The sequence below is a fragment of the Impatiens glandulifera genome, chromosome 2, assembly GCF_907164915.1.
Source record: "Impatiens glandulifera chromosome 2, dImpGla2.1, whole genome shotgun sequence".
Lineage (NCBI taxonomy): Eukaryota > Viridiplantae > Streptophyta > Magnoliopsida > Ericales > Balsaminaceae > Impatiens > Impatiens glandulifera.
Genome location: NC_061863.1, coordinates 45,143,985 through 45,163,785, shown reverse-complemented (window position 1 = coordinate 45,163,785; position 19,801 = coordinate 45,143,985). Strand labels below are relative to the sequence as shown.

The 19,801-nt window shown below is 32.2% G+C and overlaps 2 protein-coding genes across 2 annotated transcripts; one reads left to right on the top strand and one right to left on the bottom strand.

The window, feature by feature from the left end:
• Positions 1-1,391: 1,391 nt before the first annotated feature.
• Positions 1,392-4,537, bottom strand: LOC124926115 (glycosyltransferase BC10-like). The gene is made up of 10 exons (XM_047466285.1): positions 4,032-4,537; positions 3,719-3,817; positions 2,940-3,040; positions 2,763-2,834; positions 2,585-2,675; positions 2,408-2,488; positions 2,230-2,289; positions 2,005-2,127; positions 1,681-1,719; positions 1,392-1,590 (listed from the first exon to the last, which is right to left on the bottom strand). Exons 1-10 carry the CDS (start codon positions 4,413-4,415, stop codon positions 1,459-1,461), a joined length of 1,182 nt encoding a protein of 393 aa, XP_047322241.1. The 5' UTR covers positions 4,416-4,537; the 3' UTR covers positions 1,392-1,458.
• Positions 4,538-17,172: 12,635 nt separating this feature from the next.
• Positions 17,173-19,425, top strand: LOC124926504 (ribosomal RNA processing protein 1 homolog B-like). The gene is made up of 2 exons (XM_047466740.1): positions 17,173-19,027; positions 19,187-19,425. Exon 1 carries the CDS (start codon positions 17,303-17,305, stop codon positions 19,016-19,018), a length of 1,716 nt encoding a protein of 571 aa, XP_047322696.1. The 5' UTR covers positions 17,173-17,302; the 3' UTR covers positions 19,019-19,027; positions 19,187-19,425.
• The last annotated feature ends 376 nt before the right edge of the window (positions 19,426-19,801 follow it).

Here is a 19,801-nt window from a genome sequence, read left to right as displayed (position 1 = left end):
AGTCACGAGTCGTGAGCATTCAGATTATCCGAATCCGAACTATCCGAATTTTAAACTATCCGATCTATCCGATTTGTTTCAAATACAGATATAATCCAAATTGTCCAAAATATTTTGCACATTGTCTTGAATGTATAATCACTATTAAAAATATTTAAGAAAGTAATACATCAAAACACCACATATTTTAAATATAATGTTCCATACAATTATAAATTAGTCCAAATCGAAAATTAAATTGAAGAGTTAAATATTTATAAGTTCGTAAAATCAAAAATTTGACAACAATAGGTAGTGTAGCATCATCCATGTCACAGTAGCATCTTTTACGATAATTCGATAACATCAATTAATATATTTATTGTATACGACTATATCATTAAAACCTGCAATGGAATATATAGAAAATGAGTTTTTGATAAATAAAAAATTACTATAAAACAACTTACAATTAGTCTAATTAAGCTTCGGATAGTTTGGATATCCGAAAATATTTTTTTTCATTTCGAATTCGAATCCGAACTAAAAAGTTCGGATTATCCGAATCCGAAAAAAAAAATTAAATACAGACTCGAATTTCGGATAGTAAATTTTATGCTCACTCTTAATCCCGTTTTTAATATTAATTGAATTGGAATCTGGCCTTGCATCTCTAAAGTGAAATTAGAAAAAAAAAATATAATATTAAAAGTAGGTCTAGTTGCAAACAATAATGACATCTCATTCCCCACGTCCAAGATTGAGACATAGTCTGTTCCGACTACTTCCGTTTATGCCGCTCATTTCTTTAATTACTCAATTTTTTTAAGTAATAATTATTAATAGACATGTGGAGCTAAGATTAAATATTTCATTTTGGATCTTAATCTAAGCACCCCTCCTCCACCCATGTGCAAAATACTCAGAACTTTTCATTTATTATTATATATGTATGATATTTAAAATAAAACTCAATGAATCTTGTATATTCTCTTACAAAATATATTCCTCAGAAATATATATTTTATTTTTTTTACTGGGGAACTTATATTTTTACTTTTCTACAGTAAGTTTTGATGTAACAAAATTATTTATTTTTTGCTTATATAATTGTGCTAGTTTGTGACACTCATAAAAGGAACAGGGCCAATTATAAAGACATCAAATTCTTTTAGTAAAAAATAAGATACAAGAACCACAGAACTTTGTCAATCAATAACCTACCTGTCTGTCTGAATTGCAATTAAGTAGACAAAATTTTCTAAAAATATAAATAAACCAAAATATCTAGAAGAAGCGAAAATAAATCAATCCTTCCCCACTCGTAAGCTGGATTTTCCAGCCACGACTTTGCCGAAAAATGTTAGTGGGACGTCATCGTCATTCTTCCCTACTGTTGTGGAAAAGCGGTTTTCGCTACGCAAGCAATATTGTGCATGCTCTAACGACCAAAGAATTACAAGCCAAAGATATTTCAACTCAAATTTTAGAAGTGTAATTTGAGGAAAGCACCAGCAAGTTGTTTAGTGTTTCCGGTAAGAATTTCCTCGCAAAAAGGTAACATGGTCGCTGAATTCCATTCCAAATGCAAGGCGCAGTCAGATATCGCCTCTGCAGCCAACAAATTACAACCAAAAAAAATCAGCCATTTCAAAAAGGAAAAACACAATAGGGAGGAGGCATTTCAAATAGAATTCACACCTTTTCTTCGCTAGTTATATGCTCACTCCGATCAATAGACTGCAGTTCATATAATGTCAAGTACAAACTCATTAAAATAACTCGTCACACCAAGAAAAATCACTTTATATTGTGGTTGAACCATAAATTATGACAAAAACATCAGTTTTCAAGTAGGTTAAGCGAATGAATTGCATTGCAGCTATTTCTAAATGATTAAATTAAACTCAATTATCCGAGTTAAATGCAAAATTTTCTAAAAACAATGACTTGCATTCTCATAGTGCAGTTTTTTTGAAGAAAAAGAATGTAATTATATGCAAAGTAAACGTTGCAGAGACATACAGTCATATTTTTCAGAAGCTCGCGAGTGACATCTAGTTCCCTGTAAGATTTTGGATGCCATTTCCCTTCAGACCAATCAACTTGTGTTACTGACCTATTAGCTATGCCACTTGGATCAAGCATCTAAAGGGAAACAACATAAAGATTGATAGTTCATTCCTTATAAAGTAGCTTATGCTAGAAATTGCAGAACCAGAGCATGAAAAAGGCAAGACGCGTTCTCACATAGAAAAAGGTTGGTAGGTAGTGCTCATCTGAATAGCAATTGCGACCATCCATCCCCGGCTGCACAATTTTAAAAGTATTGAAGCTACAAAGGAAATCTATATACCCATTTTTTCTTTTCTAGACTTGTCAAATATACAACACAAGCAGGTGATAGAAAACAAAAAGAACCAGATACCTTGCAGTAATCCCGAAATTTTGAATAATATAAACTGTCTGCCATTATAACAATTGCATGTTGCCTCTTCATAGTGAACCACTGCATAAATTCAGTAATAAAGGCCCGGTAAATAATTAGTATCATTGAGATTTAACAACAAATATCATCTTATTAGAAATGCAGATTTATTTATACCTGTGCTCCCTTCCGGAAATCTTTCTTCTCAACTTCAGGTAACATATGATCTGAGTACCTGCCACTTCCATGCACACCAGGATCCTCAAAGCTGAAATGCATAGACAGTTAAGCATCTAAATGACCAGTTCAATAACGACCATGTTAAATATATGGGCAATAAACATGCCCTTCATACCTGTCAATAAAACTGACATTTGTGTTCAGCAGATAGCTGTAAACAAAATCGAAATCACGTATTGGTACACAACTGCAATAAAACAATAAGTTGTTAGTTCAAAAAAGATTACTCATTGGACTATATAACATGATCCAGGAAATAGCATTAACAATGGAATTCCAATCATGCAGCCACCTATCAGAAAGCAAGACAAAATGTTGGTTGTCAGGGTCTTTAAGTGAATTTGCCAGTAGGCGTCTTTCTGCATCAACCATAGAGATCCTTCCCCATACTACCTATACATTAAATTAATAGAAGCATATTAACAACATAATCCAAGTTAATAAAAAAAATAGAAGATACCTACTGTTTTATTAAAACTATATCCCCTCATCACTCAAATCATCAACCAAACTACTTCTATATCCTCTGCTTTACTAAAACTATATTTAAAAGGGAAATTTGGTAAAAGAACCCCAAATAAACCGGTTATTTGAATGTGCACAACAAACAAGGTTATTTTCAAATAAGTATCTGGTTATTTAAATAACCCAAGATCAAACAAGGCCAAAAGCATATAAAGCCCAATACTCCAATATGGGGTTGAAGACATCAGCATCAAGGGATGGATTGAAATTCTTACCTAGAGCTAGACAGATTACTGTTGCCTTAATGACTAATCACTAGCGATCTTTACAGGGGCATACATATTATATTAATCTTGAGCTAATTATGCTGTAAAGATTCAGATTTGCCATATTTATTTCAAAAACCACAACCAGAAGCAACGCAAGTTGTAACTTAGAAGCTCGTCTACTTGTAGTACCATCTTTAGAGAATTAGGCATATTGGTCAAAAAGTAAAAAGGTTAGCTAGCTTGCTATCACTTAATAGTGCTCAAATTCTACTCAAAACAATAGCAATAAGTGACATGAAATGAGTGTCAAGTATATATCTCAAGTGGATCAAAATACCTTGTCACTGCGGATCTCCCTGTTGATAAAATAACGACTGGAATGAACTGGCTTATCCTTAGATGCATGCACATAGACAGAGAATCTGCCCTCATGTCCCTGCCAAAACATTTATAGACGACAAGTGACATTCTTCCTTCACAATTAAAATCAGTGAGGAAAACATAGAAAATGGAATGATAAATAGTTTAAATTTCAGCAACCATTGTGAAACTCAACTCAGACTTCCACTTAACCTATTTCAGAAGTCTAGTAGCCGTTTCAGCAAGATTGTGATAACTTTTGGCTGTCTAAACAATGCGAAGAAACTTACCTGAAAGAATTTGTCCCATAACTTCTCAAAGGGCAGAGCACCAGGAGTCAAGAAAAGGAAAGCAATCTTGGAATTCGCAGATTTAGCTAATTGTGCATGTAATATATCCCTTATTACCACACGGGATGCAATCTCATCATCACTGAGTTCTCTTACAGTACGAGGCGGAAGCCAATTTGAAAACCCTTTACAACCGGTAGAAGAGAACACATAGCAAGCAGAGCGATTGTGTGGTGGATATATGTAAGCAAAAATTAAGAACATGCAGATTAATGATATCAGAACAATAATCCATGTTGGCTTCTTTAATGGACCACGGTGGCGAGATGTTGGCGAAAACTGCACATCTTTCATAGTTACTCGCCATCCTTTAGCTGTCCTCATGTGGAAACTAAAGCATAACAGTTTCAACTCCACAAAATTATCCTCTTTTTTCTAATTTGAACCCGACAATAAATCTATCAACCGAAAGTTACAGAATTCTTTCCAAGCAATGCAAGTGATACCTGAAGCTAGCAAGAAGAAAATCATCAGGACTACATAAAAATGGCAAGAATATTTCTCAAAACACAAAAGGCTAGTTCAAATCCATGTTAGGAACTGCCTCCACAACAGATCAATGATCAATCTATCTTGAACAATAATCCTAGAATTCGTATTAAACGATTCATCATAAAATGAGAAAAAAAAACATGAAACCTCCATACGACAACATTGGAATGAAACATCATGTTTGTCGTGTTATAAGACATGCAGATTCATTAGACGACAGACACTAGGGCTTTTGTAAATCCCATAAAAAGCCAAAAAAAATGATTATCATCAAATAATAATAATAATAATAATACAAAGATGGATATCATGAGCAATGAGGAGTGCATGAAAGACAATAATAATACCTGATTGAACGATTGAAACAAGGTGCAATGAGATCTGCAAAGGAAAATCAGAGAAAATGGCGTAGCGCATCATGATCAACTGATCGATCCTCCATTATATTATATGTAAGCGACATTTGAGATCTATCTATCTATCAATCTAGTACACGACGAAGGAAAGACGATCAATGAGAGAGAGAGGGAGAAGGATAAGTCGTTCCCGTAAAAACTTTTGTAGTAATATGGGAATTAAGCGGAATTATTGAAGGTAATTAGTAGTAGTGTGTATTTTCAATGAACCGATTCTTTCATCCTAAGATGACTCTTCGGTTCTCTCTGCCATTGAAATCTCTCTCTCTATCTCTCTCCCTCTCCTTACTCTTCTTCTTCTTCCTCGTAAGATGATGAATTGGAGCTCGGAAGGAACCAACCCAGATACTCTCTCCTCTTTGTTTCTCTCTCTAACCAGTCATTTCTTGATTATTTATTTATTTGGGTTAAGCCAATAGCAGAATTTAGAAATTATTTAATACTTTTAAAATATATGTGATAGAATTATTACCGCAAAAGATATCTGACTCATTCTCTCTCTAAGGTAAATTTTTTTAAAAGAAATTCGTTAAATATTTATTGTCAAAATCTTGAATAGATCTTAAAATGTAAGAAGTAATTAATAGACTTCTTATCTTTATCTTATCATTTTTTTTTTGATAATTAATAAGAATTTGATTATTTGAGTAAAAATAATATAATTTGAATGGGCATAAATTATAATATTTTTTATTACCATTGACTCAATTTAAATGAAGTTTATATTGTTTAATTTTATTGAAATTGTATTTGAATATAAATAATAAGGCCGGTAAGATCTGCTGTACAGTGCATGTTTCATTTGCTGAACCACCCTTCAAAAACAACAATAAAATTTATTTATTTATTTATAATGTATAATTTATTTGTTTTTGAAGGCACGATACAGATCTGACTCTCCCGATAAGAGATAGGTATTTTAAGATATTTTTGAAATTCTATCTAATTTTTAAGTATTCTCTTTATTACAATATCATTATCATTTTAACTATTAAATCATCCTTTTATCAATTTAAATACTAAAATATTCTTATTTATCTTAAAAAAAAAATCAAATTTTAAATATAAAAGAACACTATAATAATTTAACAAATAAAAAACTTAAATAACATATTTTTTTAAATCAAACATATTTTTTAAAAATAAAATTCAAAAAAATACTTAAAATAACTAAATATTAAATGCTCCTACTCTTTATTAAATAGAGCACAAAAATCCGAAAGAAAGAGGAAGGCTCAAAATAATGTAGAGCCTTCTCTTATTAACTTGATTTTCTATAATTTATTTAATTTTTAATTATTTTATTTAAATGTTAATTATTTTATTTTTAATATTTTTTTTAACCATTAATAAGTGTAATAACATGTATAATCTCTTTTACACATTTTAAATTGTGCTAATTATTAACAAACAACCTTAATAAAAATTATAATTATTTAAAATTTATAATAAGTGTAAATTTTTTATAATATAAAATCTTAAATAACTTTTAATACAATATTTATAATATATTATTTTAAGCTTTTTAATAAATTATATATATTATTCAAGAAAATTAAAATGTTTGGAAGTTAATAAGTGAATTTAAAAAATTAACCGAATTCAAAAAGTCTTCCCATGTTTAAATTTTAAGTTGATATAATAAGTTTAATATTACAACTGTGCAAGTTATAAAAAATGATAATGGTCAACTATAATTATAAAATTATATATAACAAGATTAAAAAAATTCTAACTTAATTGTATTTAAAATTGAGACGTGATAAAAAAAATCTTTTGTCAGTTTTTTAAATTATCATACTAACCTCTAACCATTTTAAAATTTATAAAATAATATATATAATTTTTGTAAAAGTTTAAATAGATTAAAGAATTATTTTAAAATTGTATATTATAAAAAAATATATAATTATTATATATTTTAAATAATAATTATTTTTATTAGTGATACAGATTACATACCAAGATATTTTTAAATCAGGAATAAATTTAAAAAAATGTCCAACCTCAATAATATAGCATTATTCCTCATTCTTCTTCTTTATTAAAATACTTTAAAAAGAAGCATGTCTAATTTGTATTCATTTTCTCAATATATTTTTATATGTTACTAAATAAATTAAGTTTATTTTATAATATAAAATTTATTTAATTAAAATAAGATTTCGAAATATTAAATACTATAAAAATATAAAATATAAAATAAGAAGAGACTCTTAAAAAGTCAGGGACATTTAAAATATTTATTTTTTTAGGTATAAATGCCGTAGTATAATGTTTAAAGATAAAAACAACTTTTTTTTTGTTTGGTTATAAATTAAATTCTAAAAACAAAATTATTTTTTTAAACTAGAACTCAGCAACAAAACTAATTACATTTTATTTTGAATATGCAAGTAATCATTATTTTAAATGAGATCGAACATTAATTTATATTTAATTTATTAGGAATTACATTTCTAACATTAACTTTAAGACTATTTAAATGACGTATTAACTATAAAAGACAACCTCTCTGCGACCATCTAAGACAACTTCATATCAAATTGCCTCCTCACTACCTTCAACTACAACTTAAGGTTGGGACCTCTATGTGGCCATCAACGACCACTTCCACATTTTCGTGACACTCGACTACATATTATTGTCGATTGTGATTTTGATTGCGATGTATTGCGATTTCTCTACGATAGAACTATTGAATTTCATCTTCAAATTTATGTACAATATTGTTAAGTATACTAAAGGGTACCCATCAAATGTATTCAAAGCAACACCAAATTAAATATGTTAAACAAATAGAATCTATTTAAAGAGATTCAAAAGAAACAAATAATATATCTGTCATTTTGGGTTAATTATTTAACAATTTCACATACTAAAAAACAAAAGAATAAGAAATATTATGTCTATTTTTTCCCACCAATTTTTAACATTAAGTGATCAAATGCGCTCAATCGGTTCAACCATATCCATTTGGACAGTGAAATATTGGTGAAAGATAAAGAACACGATAAGATTGGAAAGGTAGAGAAATACTAAAGTCTATGAAAGAAGTGAACAATAAACTTTGAAGATGAAATATTAAAGTCCAAAGGTAGAGAAACGCAACCGGTCACGGTCTATAGTCAATCGTTGTTAGGAGGAGGTATGGTCGATTCTATAATCAAGGTTTGTCGGGCCAGCCAGAGAGTTAGTCTGGTTGGAAGTGGTCGTCTATAGTCGTAAAGTGGTCCCAACTAATAGGAGGTTCGTGTTGAGGCACTCCAATACAGGGCGAATTCATGAATTTATTTTTTTGTATTACACTAATACGGGTAATAAGTAAACATATTAATCAAAACATTCCACGAATATCCTTACTAAAATAAAATAAATATACAAAATTTCATAAAATATAAGAATATTCAATTTAAAAAAACAAATTTATAAATTTAAAACTATATATATAGTTGAAAAAAAATTATGTTAAAACTTAAGTTTAAGTTTTAAATAAAAAAATACTAATTATATAAATAAAGAAAATATGAAAGACTAATTTAGATAGATTTCAACCTAATTTTTGTGAGAATATAAAAAAAGAAAACAAAACATGAAAATAAGAAAAAAATTTACAAAATCATGACAAAAACCGATTATCAAGTGAATAAACACTCGAGAAGACGATTATAGAATATTAATGCATATAAATCTAATTTTGTGAGAATATAAGAAAAAGAAAACAAAACATAAAAATAAGAAGAAAAAAAATGCAAAATTATGGCAAAAATCGATTATCAAGTGAATACACATTCTCGACGATTATAAAATATTAATGCCTATAAATCGTTTTGGAATAATAAATAATATATCAATATATTTATTTAAATACCGAACCAAACAAATATAACTGTTTTAACTTATTTTTAAATATTAATTTATATTTTCTTTTTATAAAATTTTAAAATAATTTAAAATTAAGAAATATAAAATAATATTTTGTCCTTATATTTATATAAATTATTATTTTAATCTTTATCTAAGTAATTTATATTATTAATTATATTAAAATTAATAAAAAATTAAATCATTTTAAAATAAATAATATTATTATATAATTTATATTATTTGATGTATAATTCTTTATACTTCAACTTATATAAATAAATTTTAATTATTAATTAAAATTTATGTATTATTATAAATATTTGTATATTAGAAAATATTATTTATATAAAATAAAATATTAATAATAATTACTTAATAAAATTATATTTAAAATTAAAATAGTATAATTATAAATTAGTTTACAAATAAATTATACAAAGAAAAAGTTCATCGTCCTATCGTCATCATCCAATTGCACTTTCGAGTAAAAGTAAGTCTCTTTATTCGCCTTACTTATAAAATATTGAATAAGTGCAGTAGCATCTCTATTCTCAACTTTCGTATGTCTTCTCAACCGATTCAAATGATCATATGCATCCTTTCTAACAAAATCTAAATTTTCTGGCCCACATGCTTCATTTTCCATAAAAGAAACATCATTAGAGATAGATATTCCAGCATTTACCATAGCTTATAGAGTGACTTTTTTGCATATGATATATTGCGTGCTGATCTCAACAAATGAGTTTGATCAGGTGCAAACATCTCATGGTTATGTTCCATAACAAATCTACTCACCTTCCATTCACCCTCTTTCTCCCTTGTAATTTTCAATTTGGCTTTGCAATTAGTTCTAGTGATCAGTTTTTGATAAACTAGAATTTTATTACTAGACCTTTTTTCGTCTTTCAAACCTGAACAATTAAATTCCTTTGATTGAAGCTCGTTAGTATGAGGAAAACATCTTTGATCACCCTTTCTCACACTAAATCCGTTGGCATGTGCATATTGACAATATAATAAATAAACATCTTCAAGATTACTCACAATCGTACCCACTAATAGTTTACTCTCCAAAACATCAACAACGGAGTTCTCAGTTTGTTCTTCAATATTTTCTGGCATGGATAAATTTGAGGCTTCTTGACTATAGTGTCTCTCCAACTTTTCAAGTGACACTAAGTTATCTTCCATTTTAAATCAAGAAATCAATTGATTTTCTGAAATCATAAAAATTTTTAAAACATAAATACTTAAAATGAAAAAATTCAATCACATATAAACAAGCTGTAAATTAAATCTAATTCAATTTTTTTACAAATCAGATATGAAATTCCCTAAAAACTTCATCACAAGGAGATAAAACTCATTCATTAAGACATTCAAGGATAAACAGGGATAAATATACTTTTCACTTTTGTTGAGATCCTATCTATATCTATATTCCTTCAACGAAAATGCCCACTTAAAGTAGAAATTCCTAAAACAGACAATAACATTAAAATTGTTTGAGATTATGAAACTAGTTAATTAAAAAATAGTATTAAGAGATGATACGTACCTATGAGCTCTATATTGATCATCATCCAGCGGTGTTTCGAAGACGATCGGTAACGGACGACGATTCTATTGCAGCAACGAAGAATCCTGAATCCCGCTTCTGGTGCAGCGACTGACGAGAGACATGTTAACTTATAACGAAGTCGATTCTAGAGTAGCGGCGGACGGGAGCAGCAGCATAGGCGGGGTTAGCTGAAGAAGAAGCAACAACATAGGTGGGGTTAGCTGAAGAAGAAGCAGCAGCATAGGGTAAAAAGTTAATATTTACTTTTACCTCATGTGGTTTAACTAAGAAGAAGACAAACTGTAGTAAAGTTAATATTTACCTTTACCTGAGGTTTAAATGAGTAAAAGATAAACTATAGTTACTTTTTGTTTTGGTTAAAGGTTAAACATAATGTTACACGTGTCAAGTAATGAATGGAATAGGGGCACTGCCCAGAGGGGTAGCGTCGAACTCTTCAGCTACAAAGCCAAGTTGAAAAGGCCCTACTTGTTTTATATATATATATTTATGTGTCACAGTGTCACACATTTTAATAATCTTTTATTTTTTGATTTTTTATTATAAAAATAATTAGACATATTTTTATTTTTAATAGGCAGCGGGCCTATTAAAATACTCATACCTTCTTATCAAACATTACTTAAAGGAAATTTGATCCTAAAAAGACCTTAAATGAGTCGGTGACCAGCACATAATTTTATTTGCGTTGGTAATTACTTTATATTTTTTTGACGAAAATACTTCTATCGCGTAACGCGTTGGGCCTTCTCGTCACGCGATGAAAAAAAAGTGTGAAAAATCCAGAATATTCTTATGATTTAATACAACTTCGGCTTAATTTTTTTCATTTCTCTTCTCCTCCTTCTCTCTCTTTCCGCTCTTCTCCTCCTTATTTTTAAACGTCGACGATTTTCGACGGACACCACCATGAGCACGACGAGCACAAGTACAGTGACAACTGATACTCTCGATTTGTTTGTTGTTTTTATTGTTTATTTAAATGAATGCAAATGAGTTCATCTTGTCAATGATGATGCTCTGATGTCGCGGTGGGGGGACTAAAAATGTTGGCAGGTTTGGAATAATGTTCAGGGGACTATATTCTACATCATAAGTAAGCTTTCTCTTCAGGTTGACTTCTTTGAGAGTAGTTTCAGCTTTTCTCTTCCTGGTGGCAGATTTGAGAGTAGGTTCTTCATCTTTATCTTCATCTTCACCTTTGAATCTTTTTCCATCTGTAAATCTCTCAAATAAATCATCAGTTGACTTGTCTATTTGTTCAAAGTCCACCCCACTGTATAACCTTTTCTCCATGGAGGATCTCAGTCAGATCCGTGGTCTGAAGGACATACTTTATCTCCTGTAAGGTGTTCTTTCTATTGGAATGATAGACTAACAACCTTGGGAGTAGAGGCTCATTAAGCTCTTTCCTATTGGAGAATTTAGGGACAAAGCTTTTGATGACCTCATATGTTCACACTTGAAATGCTAGTGCGAACCTATAAACATTATAATCAAAATGATTAATACTCGATTTCTCCTCCTTCTTGTTCTTGTTCAGACCCTTCAGAGTGACTTTAAAGGAGACCTTCCCCTATGGAAATCGGAGGAAAGTTTCCACGTCTTCCACCATGTGGAGGATTTTGACAAATACAATCCTCCTTGGGTCAAATGCAAATAGATACTGGCAAATCAGGCATACCAACTCCATCTTCCATGCATCTTCCTTGTCAGTGCATGACATAAAACAAGACTCCAACTCGTTCATTTGTACATTTATTTTCCCTATAAAATATTTCATCAAGAGAGGTGGACAACCTCAACATTCATCTTCTTCTTCGTTCATAGGAAATCTGTCGAAGTTAAAGCCTGTAACTGAGACATACTCCTTCATACCAAATACAAACTCTTGCCCATTGACCATGAATGTAATCTTCTTCGAGTTTGAGCTTACCCTCCTAAGAAGTATATGATGGACTATTGTTCCTAAGAACTGCAAGTCTGGGGCTGTGAATAAATATTTGAATTGGGTATTCAAAACCCTCTCCAAAAGATCCATTGTATCAAACTTGTTAACTATCTTCTTGAGGCAAATGGCGCTTTTCCAAGAAATCCTACTAGGAAACTCAGTAACGGTAGTTTCTGCCATCCACAAAAGGAACAACAACAAAAATGTAAGAACAAATACAAATATCATCGTGAAACCCTATACATAAACCCTAAGCCCATAGCGAGAGGCCCATCGTGAAACCATAAGCATAAACCCTAAACCCATAGCAAGAAGAGAAGACCCATCGCGAAACCATAAACATACAACCTTAACATAAACCATAAACGGTTTAAACCAAAAACTAAACTAACCTGATTAATGATGACGATGAAGAAGATGAGAATGAAGAATCGTCGAGGCAGGGAATAGTGAAGTTAAGTAGAGGCTAGAGAAAGACGAGTCTTCGCGACAGAGTGAAGAAATGAAATGTTCATCGCGTCATTATTATAAATAAAGTATAGTGTGTGCAGAAATATGTGCCTCTTCGACTTCCCATCGCGAAGACTCTTCGACTTCCCTTCGCACGCCTCTTCGACTTCCCACCGCGAAGACTTCCCATCGCGAAGACTCTTCGACTTCCCATCGCGCGCCTCTTCGACTTCCCATCACGAAATACAAAATTTTAAAATTATTTATAGGTAATCTCTCTCGTTTGACAAGTTATCAACAATAAAGTCATGAGTTTGAAGAGAATCTGTGTTAGCAAAATAAATCTTATTAATCTTAGATGGAAACATTTAGATTCTTTAGAAAAGGTCTTTGAAGAAGCGATCATTGAGCTTCATGTAAAAGAAGATGGTTTGAAATCGATTCGTAAGTCCATTGAAGAAAAATAAAGAAGAAGTTGAGTTGTTAAATAAAAGGAGGACAATCCACTTTATTTTCAACCACAACATAATTGAAGTGGAATGTCATCATTTTGTTAACAACTCAAATTCTTCTTTACTTTTTTTCAATGGACTTACGAATCGATTTTAAACCGTCTTCTTTTATCTGAAACTCAATGATCGTTTCTTCAAAGGTCTTTTCTGAAAAAAAATAAATGTTCTTTAAGATCCCTTCATGTAAGATTATTAAGGTTTATTTTGCAAACACGGATTCTCTTCAAACCCATGAGTGATGTTGATACCTTCCCAAATTAAGTCATGATTAACTATAAAAAATAAGAAATCTTGGCCCATCGCGAGATGTGAAGTCCCATCGCGATTATTAAGGTTTATTTTGCTAACACATATTCTCTTTAAACCCATGAGTGATGTTGATACATTCCCAAATGAAGTCATGATTAACTATAAAAAATAAGAAATCTTGGCTCATCACAAGACGTGAAGTTCCATCGTGAGACGTGAAGTTCCATCGCGGACATGAATCTTTCCTGAAACGGAACCGATTTAGAGCATCTTCAAATCTTGGCCCTGAAACGGAACCGTCTCGCGAAGTCCCATCGGAACCGATTCCAATCGCGAGAAGACCCATCAAGAGAGGGGATGACCTTTCGCGGGAAGCCCCATCGTGAACATGAATCTTCCCTGAAATGGAACCGATTTAGAGCATCATATGCAAATATCATCATAAAAAAGATGAACAATCCATATGAACAAGATGAACAATAAGAACAAACTCATGGTTTAGGGTTTGAAAATGAACATAATAGAAATAAGAACATAAAATGATCCGTATGATGAACAATAAGATGAACACATGATATTAGAACGGGTTTTGGTCGTCGATTTGTATGATGTGTTGTAATCGTTTAGGGTTCCGTCGCCGTCTAAGAAAGAACACGGAGTAGAGAGAAAATAAAGAGAAAGGAAAATAACGAAATGAAAAAAATTTGAGTATTTATATAAAGAACATTTTCCCTTCGCATGACGATCCAATCCATCGTGTAACGCGATTAGGGGTGTTCATCGGTTCGGTTTTTGGGTTCTTCGAATTTTCGGTTCGGGTTCTTCGAATTTTTATTTTTTTAAAACAAATTCGAAAACCGAACCGATTTGAATCAATTCGAATTCGGTTTATTCGAATTCGGTGAATTCGAATTCGGTTCGAATTCGGTCGGATATTCGGTTTAGACCAAATAAAGAACATCCCATACTTATATTTTTTTTTAAAAGAGTTAACAAAATAAATAAGTTGTTAAAGAGATCTTATCTACTTAAATTATAAAAAATATAAATCATGCAAACTTAGCTTAGTGATTAAAGCCAATATATATTCGACAATTGAACGACGAAAGTAAAACAGTGTCGAGGACAACAATATATGGAGGTTGAGAGGTGTGGACAGCTAGAGAAAGGGGAAAATGAATGAGGAATTATGAATTTAATTTAGATATTTAGTAAGAGGCCATGATAATTTAATATATAATATGTAATAAGTTATATAATAAAAATAAATAATAATAATGAATAATAAAAATGAATTCGGTTTTCGGTTTGGTTTTCGAGTTGAAACCTAAACTCGAAAACCAAACCGAAAACCGTATTTGAATTCGAATCGGTTTAAAATTCGATTCGAAAACCGAAAATATAATTCGAATTCGGTTTATTCGAATTCGGTGAATTCGAATTCGGTTTATTCGAATTCGGTGAATTCGAATTCGGTCGGATATTCGGTTCAGACCAAATATTGAACACCCCTAAACGCGATGAAGGTATTTTCGTCAAAAAAATATAAAGTGGTTACCAGCTCATTTAAGGCCTTTTTTAGGGTCATTTGGTCAAATTTCCCCATTACAATAATTAATTAAAATAAAAGAAATTATTTCTCATTAATTAATCAAAATATTATTTATTTATTTTTAAAAATGATCAAGGCATTATATTATGAAATATATAGTTGTTTAAGTAAAACGATAAAAATATTATATTTGTGAAGTAAATTACACAAATAATAAAAAAATAACGTGTGCGAAGATTTTCAAAACGACAATGAACTCTCCGATTGAATTTGTCGGCTTCTACATCAAACCTCATATAATGTTAGGATAATAACATTGTGAAGGTTTCGTAACGATCGTTTGAGATTGTTGAAGGTTCTACGATCTCTCTCTAACCAAATTACCCACCATAAAATAATGGGAATATAACCCCATTGTTTTAGGCCCACAAATCTAAGTTGTCTCAATCCACGTTTCCCCAACACACCAATAATTTTTGGCATAACCCAATGAATACCAATAATACTCTAAAATAAACTACAAATACTAACGACACCCTTAAAATGTAAAAGGAGATGAGAGTTCGTCTCCACATCCTTAAGACATAGACGACATCGACTAACTAAGATAATATCACATACATCTATCATAAATAGAGCGGCCAGACAAACCAATCCATGGAGGAGTGGGCCTACCCACCAAAACTCATCATTTAACGGGTCGACGACGGGTCGGCCCACCATCCCGGCGGGCTGAAAATCTCCAACCCAAGGTGGATTGCGGGTTAGGCGGACCAATCCGTAGGTTGTCTCACTACAAATAAAAATAAATAAAAATCATTAATAGTTCTAGAAAATAAAAGTTCAAGAACATGATCAAATAGTCATAATATACACCAAACAAGAGTCTTGTCTATTACACATTAATTGACCAAATAGTTCAACAAAGTAACTAAAATTTGAAAAATTCATAAAATAGAAATTTCAGTAAAGTCAACATTCTTTGAATATCATCAATCCAGATATAATCCATGTCAAATCCTTCTCCTTCATCGCCTTTCTCTTCAATGTCTGCATCAACATCCTCTAGAACATATGAATCCACGAACCCTTGAAGGCGAGAACGAAGAGAAGAAATGCGGAACAAATAAGTAACTGACGGTCAATGGACGAAGTATTGAGTATTAATTGCTGTAGTCTAGAACCAAATTTGAATCCACGAACCCTTGAAGGCGAGAACGAAGAGAAGAAATGCATAATAAATAAGTAGCCGACGCCGACCGATGAACGAAGTATTGAGTATTGACTACTGTAGTATTTCCTAGGAGAGAAAAAACTAGGGTTATGCGACATATGCCTAGGATTTAAGGCTATAAATCAGATTAGATTTTTTTTGTCAACCCGCGGGCCAACCCAAACTCGACCCGCCTAGGCCCGCGACCCGAGCGGGCTGGCCCGTGTAGGCCCACTTCTAAATGAGTTTCTAATATTTTAATCCAATCCATCTAAATTATTTGGCGGGGCGGGCCAACCCAACGGGCCTAACCCAAATTGACGACTCTAATCATAAATTAAAATACTAATGTGGATCGCACTCCACCAAAAAAAATATCTGAGTTAGAATCTTAAACTTTTATAATTTCTCTTAGTACAACTTAGTTGAAATGATTCTATAAAATAAATAATAACTATATCCCACATCAAACTTTTATAAATTTTTCAATCATATCGTAATCTGGTTTAACGAAAACACCCTTTTGTTGGCCAATAATAATAGTAATATATTTTGAGGTATTTTTAATTACAAACAAATAGCTAGATGAACTTTGAATGATAAAATATATATTTTTTTTATAAAATTTAAATGCAAAAAACATTATAATAAATTAAAACCTAAATAACATGACTTATTTTTCAAAAAAACCCTATTTAAATGGGCGGTTGTAATAGTACCCATAAAAAGTATTATTATTTACGATAATGACAGAATTAACCCTAGGGTTTACAGATTCGACTGCATCGTGCTGCCAGCCGTGTTGAATCTCGTTTTACAACAGCTTCCTTCGTCAATGAATAAATATCCCTTTCTCTCTCCGTCGTCTTAGATCAAAGCAGGTATTTTTCTAGGGTTTTCCTGCTTCTAATCGCTTCCTCGACCATGAACGGAGGTGCCATAGAAGCAGCCGGCAACGGCGATACTACTTTGTCTACATCATCTTCCTTGTCGCTAATAAAGCGTTTAGCTTCCTGTGACAAGGTCGTCAGGGATCGAGCTTTGAAGCGTGTTCTAAGAGCCTGGCTTCCTTCTCAGCAACCCGAACAGGTCACCGACGACGAGTTGAAGAAGCTATGGAAGGGACTGTTTTACTGCGTTTGGCACGCCGATAAAGCTGTAGTTCAACTGGAACTTATCAACCGTCTCTCCGCTCTCATCGTATCTCTTCCTATCGATTTATCTATTCGATACTTCTCTACCTTTCTAATAACCATGCGCCGTGAATGGAGTGGAATTGATCATCTCAGGTTAGACAAATTTTACCTATTGATTCGCCGGTTCATAAACGCTTCTTTTCGTCTTCTTAAAGGGAACTCCTGGGATTTGGAGCTCTCTCGTCGATTGGTGTGTGTGCTTGAACAGGATGCTTTATGTGCTCAAGATAATCTTATTGGAAGTGGTGTTAATTACCACATTGCATCGGTTTTCCTTGATGAACTCAAACAATTCCTTCCACTTAGTCTCGAAACTCTTGATGTTATCTTCAAGCCTTTTCTTAAGGCGATGACTGAGAGCCATGATAAGTTGCTGGTTACTAAAGTTGGTTCTAATATGTTTGATGTTTTATTGAAAATGGGTATAGACCTATTGGTGCGTGAGAAATTGGTTGGTGGTGAAACATCATCAGACTCTAAAGGTGATGTTTTTCTTCTTGGAACAATAGCTCTTAAGATGAACTTTTCAGCTAAGTTCTATGAATCTGGTTCATCCCCAGAATGCTTTCAAGGAAACAGAAAGACATTGTTTGGTTTGCACGAAGGTTTCCTGAAACTGGAGAAGGATATGGCATCATGCGGGATTGAAATCTCAATTCCTGTTGTTGTTGCTGATGATGAAGATATGGAGCCAGTGGAAGAAGCAAGTGAAGGCGGTCACATTGTTCCCATCACTAAATGTTCGAAGAATAAAAGGAAAGCCAAGAAAGCTTTTGAGACTGACAACAATAAAGCACAGGATGGAGATGAGAACACTGACAACACTGAGAACAAGAAGGATAAGAAAAAGAAGAAGAAGAAGAAAAGAAAGAGTGAAATTTCTGGGACTGAAGATGGTGATCTGAGTTCTGTGGTTGCTAATGGTGACAACAGTTCTGTTAACATAACTTCAAAAGATGATGGTAACTTAATTTTAAATGATGCGTTCATTTCTAACCTTCAAGTTCAATTTGCGAAGGTGGCTGCTGAAGTTGACCTAGAGAAGAATGGTAGTTCACAGGAAGCTCGTAAGATCACAGTGGTCGACGGCCCTGGATCCACTAAGCGAAAGAGAACAAAAAACAAGGATGTGCAGGATTCTCAAGTTGGTGATTTGAAGGAAGTCAATAATGTTGCTGATACTGGAAGTATTTCGAAGAGTGCAAAAAAAGTGAGGTTCGCAATGAAAAATAACTTAGTGTGGAAGCCTCATAGTCCTTTGCCTCCTCAAAATTTAAGGATCCCACCATCCCTTACTCCAAGAGGTAGTGCACTTAAAAAGGGAGTCCGTCCTGGTCCTATAGTGGAAATGCCTCCTGAGGTGAAGAAACCTAAGATGAAGAAACATGGGAAGAAGAGAGTTAAAGCGATAGCTGCTGCAATCAAACGCTTGCAGAGATTATAATCTCTTGAGGTTTTGCATCCATCTCTTGATCTTGTGAATTTGAAATACTATTGATATTTTGCTTGCTTTGATTGATTGATCGATTCTAAGAGATTGATCCAGAATAGCGATTATTAATGTCTAGAACCAGAAAAATAGGTTTTGATACTTTATCCTAACCGGTGACAGGTTCTTCCAACCAAAAGAAAGAGGAGGGGTCAAGATATGGAAGATGAGCAGGTGGAATTTATTGAGTCCCAACAATGTAACAAAAAGTTAAGCAGGTTGTGTTTTTTTTTCTTTCAGAATTGTGATTGAGTTTCTTTTATTATTATTTAGGAAAAATGTTTGACATCTATAAAAAGAATATTCCTTATTGAGATTGTTATACTGGTCCATTTCTTCTTCAGTTGATCTCCATTTTCCTTGATTTTGTGTCTCTGTTATTATTTTTTCTTGTAGTTTTAGTTTCCTTTATATACACTTGATCTTATAGGGAATTTGGCTTGAAAAGGCTATATAATTCTTACATATTTGTTCTCAGCTTGTGGACAAATATGTAAAGTTATTGTGTTGGCATTTTAATCATAATGATATAGAACCATTTATTGTCTTTGGATGAGAGGTAGAGTCTTGGCTAGATTTCTTGTATGAGAGGTAGAGTCTTGGCTAGTTTTCTTGTTCCTTGTTTGCCCTTTATCTGGAACTTCAACTCAATGCTAAACGGCCAGCTTTCCACCACCTTAATCCACAGCCTGACCCGTGTCAAAACCTAGTCGTTAATTCTCCAACCCACTATCAAAC